This window comes from Anolis carolinensis, chromosome 2, assembly GCF_035594765.1.
Source record: "Anolis carolinensis isolate JA03-04 chromosome 2, rAnoCar3.1.pri, whole genome shotgun sequence".
Lineage (NCBI taxonomy): Eukaryota > Metazoa > Chordata > Lepidosauria > Squamata > Dactyloidae > Anolis > Anolis carolinensis.
In genome coordinates this window covers 494,940-514,393 of record NC_085842.1, presented here as the reverse complement: position 1 = coordinate 514,393, position 19,454 = coordinate 494,940, and the positions used below count along the sequence as shown (strand labels likewise).

General features: G+C 46.0%; 1 protein-coding gene across 6 annotated transcripts in view; it reads right to left on the bottom strand.

Annotated features, from left to right (window-relative positions):
• Positions 1 to 19,454, bottom strand: part of LOC134296825 (zinc finger protein 239-like) — a 143,874-nt gene that overhangs the window by 101,320 nt on the left and 23,100 nt on the right. For 3 of the 6 annotated variants that reach the window (XM_062972696.1, XM_062972695.1, XM_062972694.1), the window contains one exon: positions 15,591 to 19,242. The exons of the other annotated variants lie outside the window; for them this stretch is intronic. In XM_062972696.1, the coding sequence (XP_062828766.1) occupies positions 18,159 to 18,953 (795 nt within the window). In that variant the 5' untranslated portion in view covers positions 18,954 to 19,242 and the 3' untranslated portion in view covers positions 15,591 to 18,158. Of the gene's footprint in view, positions 1 to 15,590; positions 19,243 to 19,454 lie in introns of those variants that run through there. 6 annotated transcript variants of the gene reach the window in all.

The following is a 19,454-nucleotide window of genomic DNA, read 5'->3' as shown; positions in this document are numbered from 1 at the left end:
GTTGGCAGATTGTGATTTTGTCAATGTCTATTGTTTCCAAATGCCGGCTGAGATCTTTTGGTACGGCACCCAATGCGCCGATCACCACCGGGACCACCTGCACTGGTTTCTGCCATTATTATTATTATTATTATTATTATTATTATTATTATTATTATTATTATGTCGTGCCCTTGCAGAAACATCCTCTGTTTTCCTCCACAGTCAGGAGTGGTTAGCTTGCGTATTGTAAATAGGTTATGGGAGGGATCCAGAGTTAGCCCCTTCCCTTTAAGACAGTGGTTCCCAACCAGTGGTCCACGGACCGGCAGTGGTTTGCAAGAACTAAAATACGGTCTGCCTTCTAACCTTCCCTTCCCTTCCTTTGCCTTCTTTTATCTTGCCCTTCCTTCCCTTTTCGCTCTCCTTTTTTCCCTTCCCTTTACCCTCTTTTCCCTTGCTCTTCTTTCCTTCCTTTTTCTCTTCTCTTTCCTTCCTTTGCCTTTTCTCATGCCCTTTGTTTCTTCTTTTTCTTCTGTTCCCATCCTTAGCTTTGTCTTCTTTTCTCTTGCCCTTCCCTCCTTTTTCCCTTCCCTTCCCTTTGCCTTTTCTCTTGCCCTTCCTTTTTCTCTCTTCTTCCCTTCATTTCCTTTTCCTTCTTTTCTGTTGCCCTTCCTTCCCTTTTTTCTTCTCTCCTCCTCCCTTTCTTTGCCTTCTTTTCTCTTGCCGACAATGGTTCGGGTCCACCCTATCCTTTAAGATCTGCTGGGAAGGCCCTTCTCTCGCTCCTGCCTCCTCTCAAGCACGGTTGGTGGGGACGAGGGGGAATGAGGGCCTTCCTTTTTGGTGGTGCCCCCCCGGCTCTGGGACTCTCTCCCCAGGGAGATCAGATGAGCGCCCACCCTGCCCATCTTCCCTAAAGACCTGAAACGTGGATGTTTCAATGTGCCTTTGATGAAGGGGTTCCTTTGTCGATTAGGCCCCCCCGCCCTCACTCATCGCCTGGCCTTGCAGCGCTGTATTACCCGCCCTGCCCTTGCAACTGTTCCTGCGCTAGCCCTTGCCCGCCCTCTTAGATCTGAACATGCCCACTGCTCTCGGCTACTGGTTGAAGGTTATTGTTGTTTTTATGTTGTTATAATGCTTGTTGTTTGGTTTTATTGTTTTAATGGTTGAAATGCAATTGTATATTCATTGTGCTATGTTTTATTCCATTTTTGCTGGGCGTAGTCCCAATACCACCAACACAGCCCTCAGTCATCATTGGTGCAGTTAAGCCCCCCCCCTCCCCACCACAGCAAGGTGGTACCTACCGGGGGGGGGGGGTCCATACAACAATAATGTGTGTCATACAATAATAATAATAATAATAATAATAATAATAATAATAATAATTGGAGGGCTTTCATAAAACTTTTGGGGACAGGGCAAGCCCTCAGTTTTGGAACTCCCTCCCCAGAGAGATGAGACAGGCCCCACACTGTCTTTCTTTCGTAGGGACTTCAATCAAGCTTTTGAGAATATTTGGCCCCTAGGCATCCTCCGTAATAATCACGCATCTTGCACTTCGTCCCATACCCTCTCTGCATTACTGCAGCTGGCACTCCTTTTACTCCAGTGTTTACAGCCTGGCCTTCTGCCAGTCATTTACCGCCACAGGCAGAGAATCGCAGCTTGACTGAGTCTGAGTTGATGTTTTTATATAAACGTGTGTTTTATTTAGTTGTATTTTACCTGGTGTTTACTTTTTAGGCATTTTGTGCTGTCTGTAAGTCGCTCCGAGTCCTGAGATGATGGTGGGATAGAAGAATAAAGTTATTACTATTACTTTATTTTTGTACCCTCAGGCCTCCCTTGGACTGCAGCTCCCATCATCACCATCTCCACAAAGGCCCTCGCAGGAGGGCTGGGGGTCCTGGGAGTCGGAGTCCCAGAGGGAGGGGAAGGAAGGCTACGACTGGTGGTAATTCTCTGGCCTGGCTTTGGCTGGAATCCAGCCTCACTCTGCTCAAGCCTGCAGTCCTCAAGGAGGGAGGAGCCACGAGATCCCGTTGGCGAGGCCGAGGGAATCCCCCCCCCTCACCTGGATTCATTCATGTCTGTCTTGCCCTTTTCTGCCAGTTCTCCCACCCCTGAAGGGACCCAGAGCGGTTCCCAACATACTCAATGGCAAGAGCTCCATGCCTTCCACGTCTCCAGCATCCCAGATCAGGGTGAATGGGAGAGAAGCCGAGACCCAACCTCCTCCTGTCAAGGCATGTCCTTCTTGTGCCTGTAAACAAACCTCTGGGCCCTGGAGAGATGCCGCTCTCCCCGTTGCCTGCCCAGCTCAAGGGCTCTTTTGCGGCCCCAACACTTCACCTCCTGTGAACTGGCTGCTCAGTTCAGTCTCCTCTCTTGTATTTTGGAATACTCGGCCCTTTGGCCGCCCCGAATCCCCGCGGGGAGATGGTGGTGGGGTATAAATAAAGTTTTATTATTAATATTTCCCTCACAGATTTCACATTTCCCATTCACTTTGGATGACAGCTGTCCATCAGGGAGATCTTAACCCAAGGTCCAAAATGCAGTCAACCTGGCTGTGTTATTCCACCCCGAAAGAGCAGAGTGTGGAGAAAGTACCCATGTGGACTCCAGCTCCCATCCTCCTTCCCCAGAGCAAGGCCTGGAGGGAGACCGGAGGACGAGGGCCTCGGGTTCTTTCCAGATTTGGGGCCTTTGGGTCCTTGAGGAGGGAGGGAGGGTACCAGATGCCCTTCTCCTGCAATTCCCATCATCCTCTGCTTTGGTTCAGAGGGAAAGAGCTGCTCCATTCCGAATCCGGGGAAGGCCTCTGGTCCGGGTGGCATTTCTGGTCGGGGGCTTGAAGACTGTGCTGACCAATAGGACGGTGTTTTGACTGTGGTGTTTAACCCGTCTTCATCTCCGTCAACTATTCCATCTTGTTGGAAGGCAAAACATTCCCTGCTGATAATGTTCCAGACTGCAGGCCAGAGGCACTCCCATCACCACGAAGCGCCTTGAAGAACAGGTCGGCGGGCCTCTCATGCCTGGCCTTCTCCATACGTGGCCTGTTTGTGGGGCGAGAGGCTGCCTGTGGAAGTGGACACCTCCGCCACCTACACACATACACATTACTCACTTGGAGCCCCCGGTGGCGCAGAGGGTGAAACCATTGAGCTGCTGAACGTACTGACCCCACCCCCCACACACACCTGGATTCATTCATGTCTGCCTTGCCCTTTTCTGCCATCTCTCCCACCCTGAACGGGACTCAAAGCGGTTCCCAACATACTCAATGGCAAGAATCCAAGGAGGGAAGGGAAGGGAGGGAGGGAGGAGAAGGGAGAAGGAAGGGGAAGGGAGAGGGAAGGGAAGGGAAGGAGGAAGGAAGGAAGGAAGGAAGGAAGGAAGGAAGGGGAAGAGAAGGGAGGGAGGAAGAAAATTAGAAAAAATTAGGAAGGAAGTCCCCCTTCTTCCCCCGCAAGTGCTGGGCAGGGTAAACAGTCCCTTTGTTCCCGACACTTGGACCTGATACCAGGAAAACCTGCCCATTTCCATTTCCAAACCCTTATTGTATGGGCTCCCCACATTCCTATAATCCAGAGGGCGGACTTGTGCCCTCCCCTCACCCCCTGGCCCATTTCAAGCCCAACAACCAATCAATGAGAAGCCGGCTAGGCCCTGCCTCTGAGGCCGCTGGCTTCTCCAACTGGAACCCATTAACAGCCGTCGTGTTATGTCATGTCCTGATAACAGCCTTCATCTTATCTTATGGGGGATTTACTGTATAGGCCAACCCTTTTGGGATCCAACGTTTCCCGTCTTTCCTTCACTTTCTGCCTCCGGAAGAGAAGAGGAAGAGGAAGGGGAGGGAGGGAGATCTCCCCTCTTCACCTGCCCCCCAGCCTCCCCCCCCCATCTCAAAGGGACCCCTTCCTTCCCCAGACACCCCTTCTTGTGCGCAGGCTGAGCCTCCAAGGGGAGAGGAGTGTGCGTGTTGCTGTGTTGCGGAGAGGAAGGAAGAGCGGAAGTGGGAGGAGGGTGTGGCCGGAGGGAGAAGCTCTTCCTCTCTGGGCAGCCAGTCCTCCGGGCAGGGAGGGGCTTGGGGAGAACTCCGGCCCACCACGCGGCCCCCCAGTTAGGAGGTCTCCCCATGCCTGCCCTGGGATCACCACCTCTGATTCTTAACCCTTTACTGTGCTGTGAACACGTGTCTATTGAGAACTGTATCATTGCACACTGGAGGTATGTGTCACGCATTCCTGTCTATCACATCTCTTTCTACCTGGCAGTCAGAGGGTCTTATTACACACACACACACACCCAAATTCCGTGGCCTACTCCTTCCTTCCTGCCGAGAGAGAAGCCCTTCTTTCTTTCTTCTAAGTTAAACATACCCAGCTGTCTCTCTCCGCCCTTCTCTACATCCCGTCTCTGGAGATAATCTAACCTGTCAATATCCGTCTTGAATTGTGTGACCGAGACCTGGAGACAGGGTCATTCCAGGTGAGTCTGACCAAAGCGGAAGAAAGGAGGCCGTGACTTCCTTGGATATAGACAGAATCCTCCTCTTGGTACAGCCTAGAATCACATTGGCATTTATAGCTGCTACATCACAATCTGTTTTTAAAAATAATTTATATTCAAAGACAAGAGAGATAACAAAAGCATGTTTATACAAACTACAAATATTTTTATCAATTTTTAAACTTTTTCATACATCCTTTGTTCTACAGCAGCCGCATAATTTTCGATACAATCTACAATGCATTAACATTTGGCATCTATTGTTATTTTCACGCTTATACATAATTTCTTTCCCTCACCACCGTGCTCCCTCCCCCCAAGCCACTTCTTTTATTTATCATCTGTCCAAAATTTCATTTCCTCTTCTGGAGGTAATTTTCCCTCTTTCTTCTTGAATCCCCTTCCAATACATTTTCTCCAGACATCATCACAATCACTTTGTTTCCATGTCCCTCTTTTAACTTTTAATTTGCATGTCAACCTATCATTTCTTGCCAGTTTCCATAGTTCCCGATACCGTTCTTCTATCTGTATATTTATTATTATATAATGAGAATAAAGCCATGCTAAGACTTCTTTCTACTTTAATGTTCATTGTGTCTTCTATCTCTCTAAATACCTTTCCCCAGAAATTATTTATATATTGACACTGCCACCACTTATGTATTTATGTTCCCGATTCTTGGCATCCTCTCCAGCAATTTTTGAGTAGTTTTTATTTATATTTGCGATACTTATGGGTGTTAGGTACCATTTCCATATCAACTAATAATAGTTTTCTCTAACTCGTATTGATACATTTTTCAATGTCTTTCTTCCCATCATTGTGAGCACTCAGTTTCATTGATTTTCATCTTTAGACCTTCCCAAATCTCTGTGAGGGTCTTATTCTTTACTTTTCCTTTACTTTTTTCAATTATATTTTATAATTTTTACTGGTTATTCCTTTCAAATTTTTATGTTCCTAATCTTTTCTTTCTTCATTCCAACCTTTATTCAATCTCCTATTTTATTTTTCCCTTAATTTTTAATCCATTATATATTTTAATTTTTTTGGAAATGTCATTTCCATTGTAATTGGGGTTATTATTGAACTTGTTATTAACTTTCTCCAATATTTTTAATGCAGTACAGTACTCAACATCGGTTACTAATTTCCCTAATTTTTTCTCAAACTATTTGAAAAAAAAATGTTCCAAATTTCTTTCTCCGCTTTACCTGAATTCATCATTAACCATTCTACATCCTTTTTATCATTCCTTCTATAACCAAACTTAGTCTGTTTGCTTCATGGTATTTTTTTGATATGAGGAAGTGCTAATACTCCTCCTTTTTGAGATCTGTGCCATAACTATTTAGTCTATTTCTTTGACTACCATTACAGTATTTATTTATCATTTATTGCCATTTATCATTCGTCTGCCTTGAGTCCCCTTTGGGGTGAAGAAAGGCAGGGTAGAAATGTCACAAATAAATAATGTATTCAGTTTTTCTTCTGTAACCTGAAATGGCAGCATTCGAAATAAGAAGTTTATCCTCAGAAGTATTTTCATTTTTACGAATGCTATCTTTCCAAAGATAAATGTGCATTTTCATATTCTATTAATCTTTTGAATTACTTTCCTCAATGCTACTACATTTACCTCTTCTATTTCTTTCAAGTCCTTTGTTATACTTACTCCCAGGTATTTTAATTTGTTCTTGATTCTCATTCCCGTATTGCTCTGTTTGATAAAGTCTTTTTTCTTCTTTCTTTGTATAATTAAATAACATCATTTCTGATTTGTTCCTATTTACTTGTAAACCCGTTGTTTCCCCAAATATCTCTCAATGATCCTTTATCCTGAAGGGGTCACTTAGCCCAAAGTGACTCCATTTTAGAATTGCCTGTCTGCTTTGAAATGGAGGATCAGTCTCCCCTCTAAATTATAAAGAATTGCAACTTGCTGTTTTTGCAGCATGTGTCTAAGTTTAGCAATAATCAGTTTCGGTTGTACTTGCGGTTAGGGTAATTCCGAGAATTGTATGCAACATATATACGTTACATATGTTATGCTTGCACCTGCTGAAACCTTGCGGTTAGAACATCCTGGACTTGTTGACAACGCAGGAAACTCTAGCTCACCACAAACTGATCTGGGGGATTTCCAGTAAATTCCAGTCCAGAAAGAGGAACTAAAATGTGATAAACAACTGCCCTATAAATTGGCCGAGGTGGGAACACTCTTGGCCGACAGCTTTTGCCAGCCACACACTGCTGTGTGACTCTGTCTGCCGGTAGCTACCAATAAAGGTGTTTTGTCCTCAACGAATTTTGGGCTCTTTAATGGTCTCATAGCGGCTTGGCGAACTCGGGTAATTTTCAGTGATTGGGGTTAGTTCCCAAATCACCCCTTTCATTTCTGGGGGCTGGTCCGGGATTTTTGAAATTTTGGGATTTCTAGTACTTCGCCAAGGTTCCGTTGTAGACCACTCAAGAGCTGCTCTTGGGAGCAAGGCGTGGCCACTTCCCCCTTCCGGGGTGCCGCGTACGGTCCGCGCTGAGACGTGCACGGCCTCTCGAGGTAAAGACCAGCGGTTCCCTACGTGACACCCGAGGCAAGGAAAGGTGAGCTCTCCTCCAAAACCAACTTGTTGGGAGACAACCATCGCTCGTGGGAAGGCGGCCGCCGCGGGACAGAACGCCAGATAGGCAAGTATATCTCTTAAACCGCTGTTGTTTAGCATTGCGGGGAGGGAGAGTTTTAAATTGTAGAAATTGTTCTGGGTCCCGTTAGAAGCCCTTGGGAAAACGTGAGAAACCCAAAGGGAAGAGCTCTAGGAGAGACCTGATAGGGAGATCCAACCAGGTCTAGGAGGCAAGCCCTATTAACTGGACGTGCACGGGAGATCCAACCACAGTCCGAGGGACATACTCCATTGAAAAATTTATTTCTGTGTTTTCTTTTCGCATCTTGTGGGAGGGCGGAGAAGACCTTGCGTTCCCGGTTACTGGCCATTGATCTTCTGGGGGTGCCGGCCAGGGTCGACTCCACATACCACAATGGGTGGGAAAGAATCAAAGAAATCCAAAGGAGCAGAGGGGTCGGTGACCCCTCTCCAATGCATGTTAGATAATTTTGATAAGTTTTCCAAATACACATATGAGAAAGGAATGAAGCCAAATAAGTTGCGCTCGCTGTGTGAGGTGGAATGGCCCTCATTCCCCCTCACTCCCCAGTGGCCTCCTGAAGGGTCACTCGATCTTGCTTTGACTGCAAATGTCTATAGATTTGTTGGTGAGGTACACCCTGATCAGGCCAAATACATCTCAGCTTGGTATGATATTGTAAGGAAACCGCCTGATTGGTTGAGAGAATGCAAATGCATGGTGGTTGAAGAGGTGATGTCTGGGGGGAATAGAGGACTTGCCTCAGGTAATTCCCAGAGGGGAATTGGCACCCCAATGGGAAGGAGAGGGGGAAGGCAAATTGCTAAACCTCCCCCCTATCAAGATTCAGGGAATCCGGCTGACGAACCCATGCCGGCTCCCCCGTATATACCTACCCTCTATACTCCACTGACATCACACGTAAGGGGAGGTGCGGTGGGGGGACTTGACCTCACGGCAGCGGCAAGCGCCCCCAAGCAGGAGCAGCCTGCTGTGAGTTCTGGCCCCCAGCCGCTCTACCCCTCAGAAGAGATAAAGCGAACGGAGAGGCAGGCAAAAATAGATGCTCGCCAGAAGCTGGTAGAATTGAAGCAAGCCCATTGTTATAGTGAATCAAGTGATGATGAGGCAACATTGTGCCCCATAAGGGAGGTGCCGCAACTTGTGCCATTGTCCCTAGATGATCAGGGGCGCCCTAGGTTTGAGACTAGGACTCTGTTTCAACACGTTCCTTTTACTTCTTCGGACATTTTGAACTGGCGCACAAACCGCCCCGCCTGGTCAGAAGATCCGAGAGGCATGGCGAACCTGGTTGAAGGTATCATTCAGACACACAATCCTAGCTGGGTGGATTTGAAACAGTTGTTAGAGGCTTTGTTGACGGCAGAAGAACGAGTGTTGTTGACGCAAGTGGGTAGACAGGAGGCTGCAAAGGAACATGCAACCTCTCATAGTATAGATGCGGTGGATGTGTACCAGGAAAGGGTATTCCCAGTGAGGGAAGACCCACATTGGGATTTGAATGAACCACGTGGCCTTGGTAAGGATGCTCTGAGGTTGTATCAGAATTTGGTTGTGCGCGCTTTGAGGAAAGGAGTTCCAAGGGTCCCAAATTTGAAAAAGATTTACCAGATGGAGCAGGAGAAGAATGAAAGCCCGGTCGCATTTCTGGAAAGGCTCAGGGAAGCGTTTGAGAAGTTTTCTCCCTATGACATGGATGATCAGAGGGATCAGGCTGCAGGGAAGATAGTGTTGAAAAGTGTTTTCTCAAGCCAGTGTAGCCCAGACATACGGAGAAAGTTACAGAAGGATGCTGGTTTGGCCCATTTGACTTTGGAAAGGATTTTGGAGATTGCAAATCAGGTTTACTTGTCTCGTGAGGTTGTACAGGCAAAGAAAGATGAAACAGCGGTGGCTCGCAGGGCCAAGGTCATAGCTGCTGTGTTCCAAGGGGGACAGCCGCAAAGACCCAGAGGATCAGGCTGGAAAGGGAGAGAACAAGGAAAGAAAGGACCAGGGGGCAAGCCACTGGGAAAGAATGAATGTGCAAGGTGCCACAAGCATGGGCATTGGGCAGCTGATTGCAAAGTGGATCTTGAGAAAGGACAGAATAGAAAAGTGCAGAATGGAAACTGGAAAGGGAAAAGGCAGAACCGTGGGGCTGCCGGCCAGCCCAGATGGGCTCCGGTTGCAGCTGGATTGGTAGACCCCGCGTTAGATGTGCATGGATTGGCCTCCGTGAGGGAGGAGGATGAGTATGAGCAATAGGACAGACCGGCTCCCGGATCCCCGGGTAGCCATGGAGTGGTTAGGATTGAACCAGGGGAGCCAATGGTCGATATGAAAGTTGGAAATCAATCCGTTGAGTTTATGCTTGATTCCGGGGCTTCTAAGTCTGTGGTGAACACGGCTGTGTCTCACCCAACTGGAGAAGATGTAAATATTGTAGCAGCAACAGGAAAACGAAAAGCTTGTCCCTTGTTGGCTGAAAGAGAATGTTTGCTAGGGAGGCATCTGGTCAGGCATAGGTTCATTTATATGCCTGAGTGTCCAGTGCCTCTAATGGGAAGAGACCTTTTGTGCAAAATGCGAGCTGCTCTGCTTTTTGAAGAAGATGGTTCAATGTTGGCAGGCTTCAGGACAGGTCCGGATAGGCAACTGGTAGAACAGCAGTTGAAAATGGCTTTGGAACTACCTATGGAGGAAGAGTGGAGATTGTATTCTGTATTGGAAGAAAGAACCGACTGGGAAGCATTCAATGTCCCAGAGGTATGGGCAGAAGATAACCCTCCGGGGTTGGCAAAGGATGTTCCACCAGTCATAATTGAATTAAAGCCCTTCGCCAATCCGGTGGCAATCCGACAGTATCGGCTCCCTCGGGAGGCGATTGTTGGAATCGCCGCCTATTTGGAGAGGTTGGAGAGATACGGAATACTGGTTCCTTGCCAGTCTCCATGGAACACACCCTTGTTGCCAATCAGGAAGCCGGATGGGTCTTATCGCCCTGTCCAAGATTTGAGGGCTGTAAATAAATTAGTAGTCCCTCTTCACCCGGTAGTTCCAAACCCATACACACTGCTTAGCCTTATTCCACCCCATCACCAATGGTTTACTGTCCTGGACCTTAAAGATGCATTCTTTTGCATCAGACTGGCTGAAGAAAGCCAGAAGATTTTTGCCTTTCAAAAGGAGGATCCTGGGACAGGGGCCAAAGGTCAACTCGTTTGGTCAAGATTGCCGCAAGGGTTTTGTAATTCCCCGACCATTTTCGGACAAGCCCTGGCGCAGGACTTGCTGCCAATGGTCAAGAATGATAAAGGATGGACCATTCTCCAATATGTAGACGACATTCTTCTCTGTGCAGATAGTAGAGAGGAATGTTTAGAGGGAACTCAGACCTTGTTGCAGTTCTTGGCAGAGAAAGGTTACAAAGTCTCAAAGAAAAAGGCTCAGCTGGTTCAGCAGGAAGTGAAGTATTTGGGTTTTCGTCTGGCCAAAGGTGTTCGGAGGCTAGAGGTGGAGCGCAAGGAAGCCATCTGCTCCATCCCTACCCCCCGAACTCGGAAACAGGTCAGAGAATTCCTGGGAGCAGCAGGGTTTTGTCGTATATGGATTCCGAATTTCGGACTATATGCCAAACCCCTCCATGAGGCCACGAAAGGGAAGTCAGGAGACCCCTTGGTGTGGGGAACAGAACAGCAGGATGCATTTGAGCAATTGAAGAAAGCCTTGATGTCTGCCCCAGCTTTGGGGTTGCCTGATTTGGACAAAACTTTCTACCTGTATGTAGGAGAACGGAAAGGAGTGGCTGTGGGAGTATTGACTCAGTTGGTAGGCGATTGGCCCCGGCCAGTGGCTTATCTGTCTAAACAACTGGACAATGTGGCCTGTGGATGGCCCCCATGCTTGAGAGCTGTAGCGGCTGCTGCAGTTCTAGTGGAAGAGGCAAACAAGCTGACCTTAGGGCAGCCTGTGATTTTAAAGTGTCCCCATGCAGTAGTGACTTTAATGGAACACAGGGGACACCATTGGCTCACCAATAGCCGAATGCTCAAGTATGAAAGCATGTTGGTGGACAATCCACAGGTTAAATTGTCAGTATGTGCCACTTTAAACCCAGCTACCTTGTTGCCAGTGGAAGAAGGAGAATTGATGCAGCATGATTGTTTAGAAGTGATGGATGAAGTGTATTCAAGTAGGCCAGATCTCAAAGACTTGCCTCTTCAGGTTCCAGAATGGGTGCTTTTCACAGATGGGTCAAGTCGTGTGGTTGGTTCCGAAAGGAAGGCGGGGTATGCAGTGGTGAATAGCAATGGGGAGACCCTAGAGGCAAAGGGGTTGCCTCCGGGGACTTCCGCACAGCGGGCCGAGTTGATTGCTCTGACCAGGGCCCTCCAATTGGCTAAAGGAAAAAGAGTCAATATTTATACTGACTCGAAATATGCCTTCACCACTTTGCATGCCCACGGTGCCATCTACAAGGAAAGAGGACTGCTGACCTCTGCTGGACAACAAATCAAGAATGCAACAGAGATTTTACAGCTTTTAGATGCAGTTTGGGAACCAAAGGAGGTAGCAGTCATGCATTGCAAGGGACATCAGTACGGTGAGGATCAGGTAACACAAGGAAATCGCCTGGCAGATCAACAGGCTAGGAAAGCAGCAGATGAAAGTACATCAGAGGAATCAGTTTTGCAATTGGATGTCACACCCACAGTAGAGTCCATGACTTACTCTGCACAAGAGAAGGAGTGGGCCCTAGCAGAAGGGGCAGAATGGAAGGGTAATATTCTCATATTGCCCAATGGGAAAATCTTCGTCCCAAAAGCTTTGGGATGGGGATTGGTGAAGGAGGTTCATAGACAAACCCATTTAGGTGCGACAGGAATGGCTTCACTCTTGGAACGGCAAATCTGGGTGGACGGCTTGCATGCCCTGGCCAGAACCGCTGCTCTAAGATGTGAAATTTGTGCTAAGAACAATCCCAGGATGGGGCCATTGCTCCCACCTGGAGTTCAGTATTTGGGAACGACACCCTTTGAGTCTCTAGTGGTTGATTTCACTGAAATGCCAAAAGTCCAAAGATTTCATTACATGTTGGTGATGGTATGCACATTCTCAGGGTGGGTGGAAGCATATCCTACCACCTCTGAGAAGGCTGTAGAGGTCAGCCGTGCCATGATGAGGGACATAATCCCTAGATACGGAATACCTTTACACATTGGGAGTGACAACGGCCCGGCCTTTGTCCACCAGGTCCTAGGGTGCCTAGCCCAGTTGTTAGGAACCGCTTGGAAATTGCATTGTGCATACCGGCCCCAATCTTCGGGGAAAGTGGAAAGGATGAATAGGACCTTGAAAGGAACAATCTCAAAGATGTGTCAAGAGACTGGGATGACATGGGTTCAAATATTGCCAATGGCATTACTAAAGGTCAGATGCACCCCCACCAGGGTCCTGGGTTTGTCACCTTATGAATTGTTGTATGGAAGACCCCCTCTGAAAATTAGACCTCTGCAAGGAGACATACATGAATTAGGAAAACAAGAATTGATAAAAGAGGTCCAAGCTTTGGGTACAGTGTTGAACAAACTGTATAAATATACTGGCATGCTGCGTTACCCTTTTCCCGTTACTGCGTTACATTCTTTCTCACCAGGAGATTTTGTTTGGCTGAAAGATTGGAAGTGCGATCCCCTCGGCCCAAGGTGGAAGGGACCACTGGAGGTGTTGCTTACAACCCCTACTGCTGTGAAGTTGAAGGGTGTAAAGCCGTGGGTACATTACACTCGTGTCAAGAAGGACTATACCACCAAAGATCCTGATTTCTGGAAGGTAAACCTACACAAGGACAATCCACTGAAATTCACACTCACACGCCCTAAGGGTCAAGCTACCAAGAGCTGCCCTGAAGAGGAGGGGCCCGAAGCTACCTAGAGCTAGCCCCAGAGGTCAGGTTACCAAGAACCGCCTTGAAGAAGGAAGGAGGGTACACTTCCGAGAGTGTCCCAAAAGACCGAATGGACACTTGGTTTTGGGTGTGGGGAATTGGGGGTTCCTGTGTGGGTTGTATTTTGTTTCTGTGTTGGCTGAAATTTTGTGATATTAAGGACAAACACCACTGTGACAATGAGGACACAATTATACTTATTGATATTGATAATGATGCCATTGGTGCAGACTCAGATGGGTTGGGACAAGAACATGTTCCACCAATTAATTAAAGAAATAGCCAAAGAAGCAGAGGTCGCAGACTGCTGGATTTGTGCCCATAGCCCTCACTCTCAATATGAGGGCTGGGTCATGAAAGCAGGGCCACTGCTGGATGTATCTGGATGGAAATTGTTTACCCCTTGGACATATGCAAGTGAAGAGGGGTTGACTGATTCGGCTCAATTTTTATTGGCCCTTGATGATTCTGCACCAGATGCATCAGCCTGTCTGACACGGTCAGAGGAAGGGATTTCAGAAGTTGATCATAAGAACTTCCCCCAAGCCAAACTCATAAAAGTAGGAGATTACCCCCGTTGTAATCTCACTCTCCCTGTGTATTATGACAACATACACTTTGGAGTTGAACAGCCACAGCCACAACGAGATGGTCACCTGCAGAGATTAAAAAGGCAAGCGGCCTCACCAGAGGGGGGTGACAAGAAACCGCCCTCTCGTCTGGCACGTAATGGGAAAGTTAACACTCCCCCCAAAATATATGTGGTTAAGCCCGGGTCGGAGCTGCCTCGGGCAGCAACTCAACCACCTGAGGCGGGAGCGGCGGCTCCACCACAACCGCCTGTGGGTGGTGCTGTTTCTTCACCACGATCACCAGTGGTGAGAGCCGCACCCCCACCGCGGCAAGATCTGCTCCGGACACAAGGAAACTTCCCAATGGAATACCAAATTCCTGGAAGGCCAAGGCCCGGTATACTGCTTGATAACCATGCAATGGGAGGATTGCCTCCGGGATACTTCTGGATATGTGGAAAGTGGGGAGGTAAAGTCTTACCCCCACTATGGGTTGGTACCTGCACCATTGGTACCCTAATCCCCACTAATATTGGGATACACCCGCGAGAGCAGCCCCTGCATGCATTGGAAGCAGCTGACCGGTGGAACAGGCCTAAGAGATCCTATGATGAAAAACGTGGCTATGATCCTGAGAATACATACCTAACAGAGGGAGAAAGATTTGGAGCAATCCTGTTCCCTTGGGTGGGAGTTGCCCTAAATGTCAAACAACTAAGGAGGCTTTCCGCACAGCTGGAAATTTTGGCCAATCAAACCGTTATAGGCATGAAGGCACTCCAGACTGAAATTGACTCATTAGCAGGAGTCCTTATGCAACACAAGATGGCATTAGATTACCTTCTGGCAGCAGAGGGTGGCTTATGTGTATGGCTGAACACAACTTGTTGCCATTATGTCAATGAGTCTGGGCTTATTGAATCTGATGTGGCCAAAATCAACAACGTTGTCTCCACCATAAGGGCTACTTACACCCCCAAGGGAACCGGCTGGATGGATTGGCTTTTTGGCTGGCTCCCGAATCTTAATTGGTTACGAGACCTCATCAAAGTATTGTTTATAATTTTGCTAATTATACTTCTTGCTTTGCTCTTTTTGCCTTGTATTATGTCATGCTTAAGAAACATGATGGCGAGACTGATCACTGCCACCTTCAGTCAGCACAGGGAAGTTCAACGTGTCATGTATATGCAGTTAAACACCATGGAGCAAGACACCACCCCACTGTAATTGGGAAGGTGAAATTGCCTGTGTAACCAAGAAAATGTCTTCCTTGGTTACAAGAAAAACGGGGGAATGAAGGGGTCACTTAGCCCAAAGTGACTCCATTTTAGAATTGCCTGTCTGCTTTGAAATGGAGGATCAGTCTCCCCTCTAAATTATAAAGAATTGCAACTTGCTGTTTTTGCAGCATGTGTCTAAGTTTAGCAATAATCAGTTTCGGTTGTACTTGCGGTTAGGGTAATTCCGAGAATTGTATGCAACATATATACGTTACATATGTTATGCTTGCACCTGCTGAAACCTTGCGGTTAGAACATCCTGGACTTGTTGACAACGCAGGAAACTCTAGCTCACCACAAACTGATCTGGGGGATTTCCAGTAAATTCCAGTCCAGAAAGAGGAACTAAAATGTGATAAACAACTGCCCTATAAATTGGCCGAGGTGGGAACACTCTTGGCCGACAGCTTTTGCCAGCCACACACTGCTGTGTGACTCTGTCTGCCGGTAGCTACCAATAAAGGTGTTTTGTCCTCAACGAATTTTGGGCTCTTTAATGGTCTCATAGCGGCTTGGCGAACTCGGGTAATTTTCAGTGATTGGGGTTAGTTCCCAAATCACCCCTTTCATTTCTATCCAGTTTACCTACCATATTTTAAATAAATAACGTGTCATCAGCAAATAAGTTCTCGTTCTGCTTTTCCTTTATTCCTACACCTTCTAAATTCTTATTTACCATAGAAAATTCTACCACCATAGAAAACAGAATTGGCGAAAGAGGGCACCCATGTTTTGTTCCCCTTGTGACTATTATTTCTTTTGTCACCTCGTTGTTAATTGCTACTACTGCTGAACTGTTTGAATAATATTGTTCTAATCATCCTTTTATTCCACTTCCCATTCCAAATTTATTCATAATCTTGCTTAATATCTGCCATTCCACACAATCAAAAGCTTTAAATATATCTCATGCTAGTATCCCCACTTTTAACTTCCTCTCTCGAGACACACATATTTTGTTTAATACTCTCCCTATCAAATGTCACATTTGTCTTCCTTTTACAAAGCCACATTGATCTTTTTATATATATTTGTACATGCATTTATTCATTCTATTGGCTATTACAGCTGATAATACCTTTGCATCCTGATTAACTAATGATACGGGCCTGTACGACCCTGCGTCTGTTAAATCTTTATCAGGCTTTCATATTAATATTATTAATTACTTTCTCCAGGATTCTGGTATTTTCTCTGCTTTCATTATTCCAATATGCAATTCTAATAATTTTGGAGGCAATATTTCTCTAAGACTTTTATGATATTCTTTTCCCAGTCCATCCATACCTGGAGCTTTCCGGCTTTTAAATTCTTACTAACTTCCCCCATTTCTGTCCTCTTAATAGACTGTTCCAATAATTTTTATACAAATTACAATTTTGGCATTTAAAAAAATGCCAAAGATAAAAAACATTAAAAAACAAACATTAAAAACTCAAGGACAAATACCTACATAATAAGAACAAAACTAATAGAAAAATGAAACTACAAAACTCTCACTGCATGCTGATTTGTATCTCTATTTACTCACTTTAAATGCTGTTCTATATTTACTCTTCCATTTCTAATTATATGAAACTAATTCCTAAAACCCACAATAAACAAATGCCCCCTCATTATTATAGCTAATAAATTAGTAGGTCCCAATCTTGTTTGTAGTTAGAGAAATATTTCATCAACTTAGAAGATTTGCCTATTTCAACAGATTCAAGCATCTTCATCCGTGCAATTTGGGAGAGATGCTATGTATGCTAAAGGACCCTTTGCTAATGGTAATGACTGAACAGTCTCAATTACTACAGGGGGTTTACTCTATGCAGGCATTACTATTATTATGTTTACATAGACCCCGTTTTATCTCTCCCGAAGGAGACCCAAAGCGGCATGCAATTAAAAGTATGACCACGTAATTTACAAATAAAACAAATATTTGCCAAGGAGCAGTCCAATAATCAGATGTCAGGAATGCAGTCACCACAGTTCATAAAATAACAACAACAACAACAAAGAAACAACCAAGAATGCAAGAGTACAAACCGAAGTCAGAATTCAAAAGTCAAGCCAGAGAGGCAGGTATACAAACTGAAGTCCTCCTATGAGCCCATAAGAACTTTAAGATCATCTGGGGAGGCCCTGCTCTCCATCCCAGCTGCCTCGCAAGCGCGGCTGGTGGGGACGAGAGATGGGGCCTTCTCGGTGGTGGCTCCTCGGCTGTGGAACTCCCTCCCCAGTGACATCCGGCAGGCTCCTTCCCTTCTAGGGTTCAGAAAAAAAAACTAAAGACATGGCTATGTGCGCAAGCGTTCAATGAATGAACTTTCGAGCTTGACACGGTCGGTTTTTAAGATTCTGGATTAACAAGGTCTAGTGAACGAAAAGGACATTACCTCGGTGCATGGTAATGTTTTATTATTGTATATTGGTTTTTATGATGTTTTAAATGTTTTTAGTTTTTAATGCCTTTTGTATTGTTGATGTGATGGCACTGTGTTGCCAATTTGTAAGCCGCCCTGAGTCCCCCTGGGGAGAAGGGCGGGGTAGAAATACCGGAAATAAATAAATAAAGAAGACCAAGTCCATCAATCAAGCCAAGAAGTCAGTCCAGAATTTAAAGTAAACAATTCAGGGTACAATAGAGTCCAGAACAGGATTATAGGAACAAGGCCAGAGTCCAGAATTCTATCCAAGGGGCAGCAGAGCCAAGATCCAGGGCCAGATGCATGACGTTATATGTTACAAAAGAGATATTCTTTTCCAGAACCCTTTTCTCATGAGATCTCAGCTGCTGCTCATTTCACAAATCATCCCAAAAGCCTGCGCTGCTTTTTTTTTTTTTGAGGAAAAGGTCATGTTAACCCCTTCCAAGCTGGCTGCAATACTGAGAAAAATCCTCCTCTGTGAGAGACCTGCCCCAGGATCAGTCAAGCCAGACCACAGAAAGTGCTGTACACGATAGATGCAGACCAAGGTGGTGGACTTCATCTGTCTGCCCATTCTCATTTTTTTCTGACTGGCACCTTTGAGTGGGGAAATTCTACTAGGAAACATACAGGCAGGGGTCCCCTAGCTGTGTGTGAGTTCTTTGATGTGTAATGCATGCTAAACCTTGTGTGCAGCTCTTTCCACAGTCCATGCATTTATGTGGCTTATGTAGATGTGCACTCTGACTGAAGCTTTTTCCACATTCCATTCAGTTATATGTGCGTCCTGTGATGGAGACGCAGTTGTCCACTCCGACTGAAGCTCTTTCCACATGATTTACATTTATGTGGCTTCTCCCCTGTGTGTATCCTTTGATGGATACGCAGACTTCCACTCTCACTGAAGCTTTTTCCACATTCCATGCATTTATGTGGCTTCTCCCCAGTGTGGGTCCTTTGATGGGAACGCAGACTCACACTGTGACTAAAGCTCTTTCCACATTCCATACATTTATGTGGCTTCTCCCCTGTGTGGGTCCTTTGATGGATACGCAGAGTCGAACTGTGCCTGAAGCTCTTTCCACATTCCATGCATTTATGTGGCTTCTCCCCTGTGTGGGTCCTTTGATGGATACGCAGAGTCGAACTTTGCCTGAAGCTCTTTCCACATTTCATGCATTTATGTGGCTTCTCCCCTGTGTGGGTCCTTTGATGGGTACGGAGATTCACACCATCACTGAAGCTCTTTCCACAGTCCATGCATTTATGTGGCTTGTCCCCTGTGTGGGTCCTTTGATGGATACGCAGCTTTCCACTCTCACTGAAGCTCTTTCCACATTCCACACATTTATGTGGCTTCTCCCCTGTGTGGGTCCTTTGATGGATATTCAGATGTGCACTCCGAGTGAAGATCTTTCCACATTCCATGCATTTATGTGGCTTCTTCCCAGTGTGAGTTTGTTGATGTTTATTAAGGGAGCTCCTCCCAATGAAACATTTCCCACAGTCCATACAATTATGTAGCTTCACCCCTGTGTGTGATTTTGACAAGGAATCAAGATTTTCCATTCTTTTATATTTATGATTCAAATATTATGCCAGAAGTTGACAATTATGTACTCCAGAACAGGATGAGATTTCCTCTTTTGAGTCTTTGTATTGATTGCTGTAGTCTTCTTTCCTCTTTACCAAGCCCCTCTTCTTACAGCACAATCATTCCTTTCCTCCTTGAATACACAGGCATGTAGTTGAAATATAATTTCTCCAACTTATTTCTTGTTCTTGTCAGTGCTGTGTACTTTCATTTCAGTCCTAAAAAGGGGCAAAGTGTTCTTCAGAAGGTACATTCAGAGGTTACCTGCCAGACAAATGAGAGGAAAATCTCATCAGGAGTGGAGCAAAGAAAGATCTCACTGGACATGAAAAACAATAGCCTAGTGCTGTAGCAAATGCAGGAGAAGAAGGGGAAATGACTAGCCCAACTCAGAGAGCCAATTGCCAAACAAAGAGAAATCCCTGCTCAGATACAAAGGGGATTGTGGCCCAAGATTCTGTGAATGAGATTTCTTG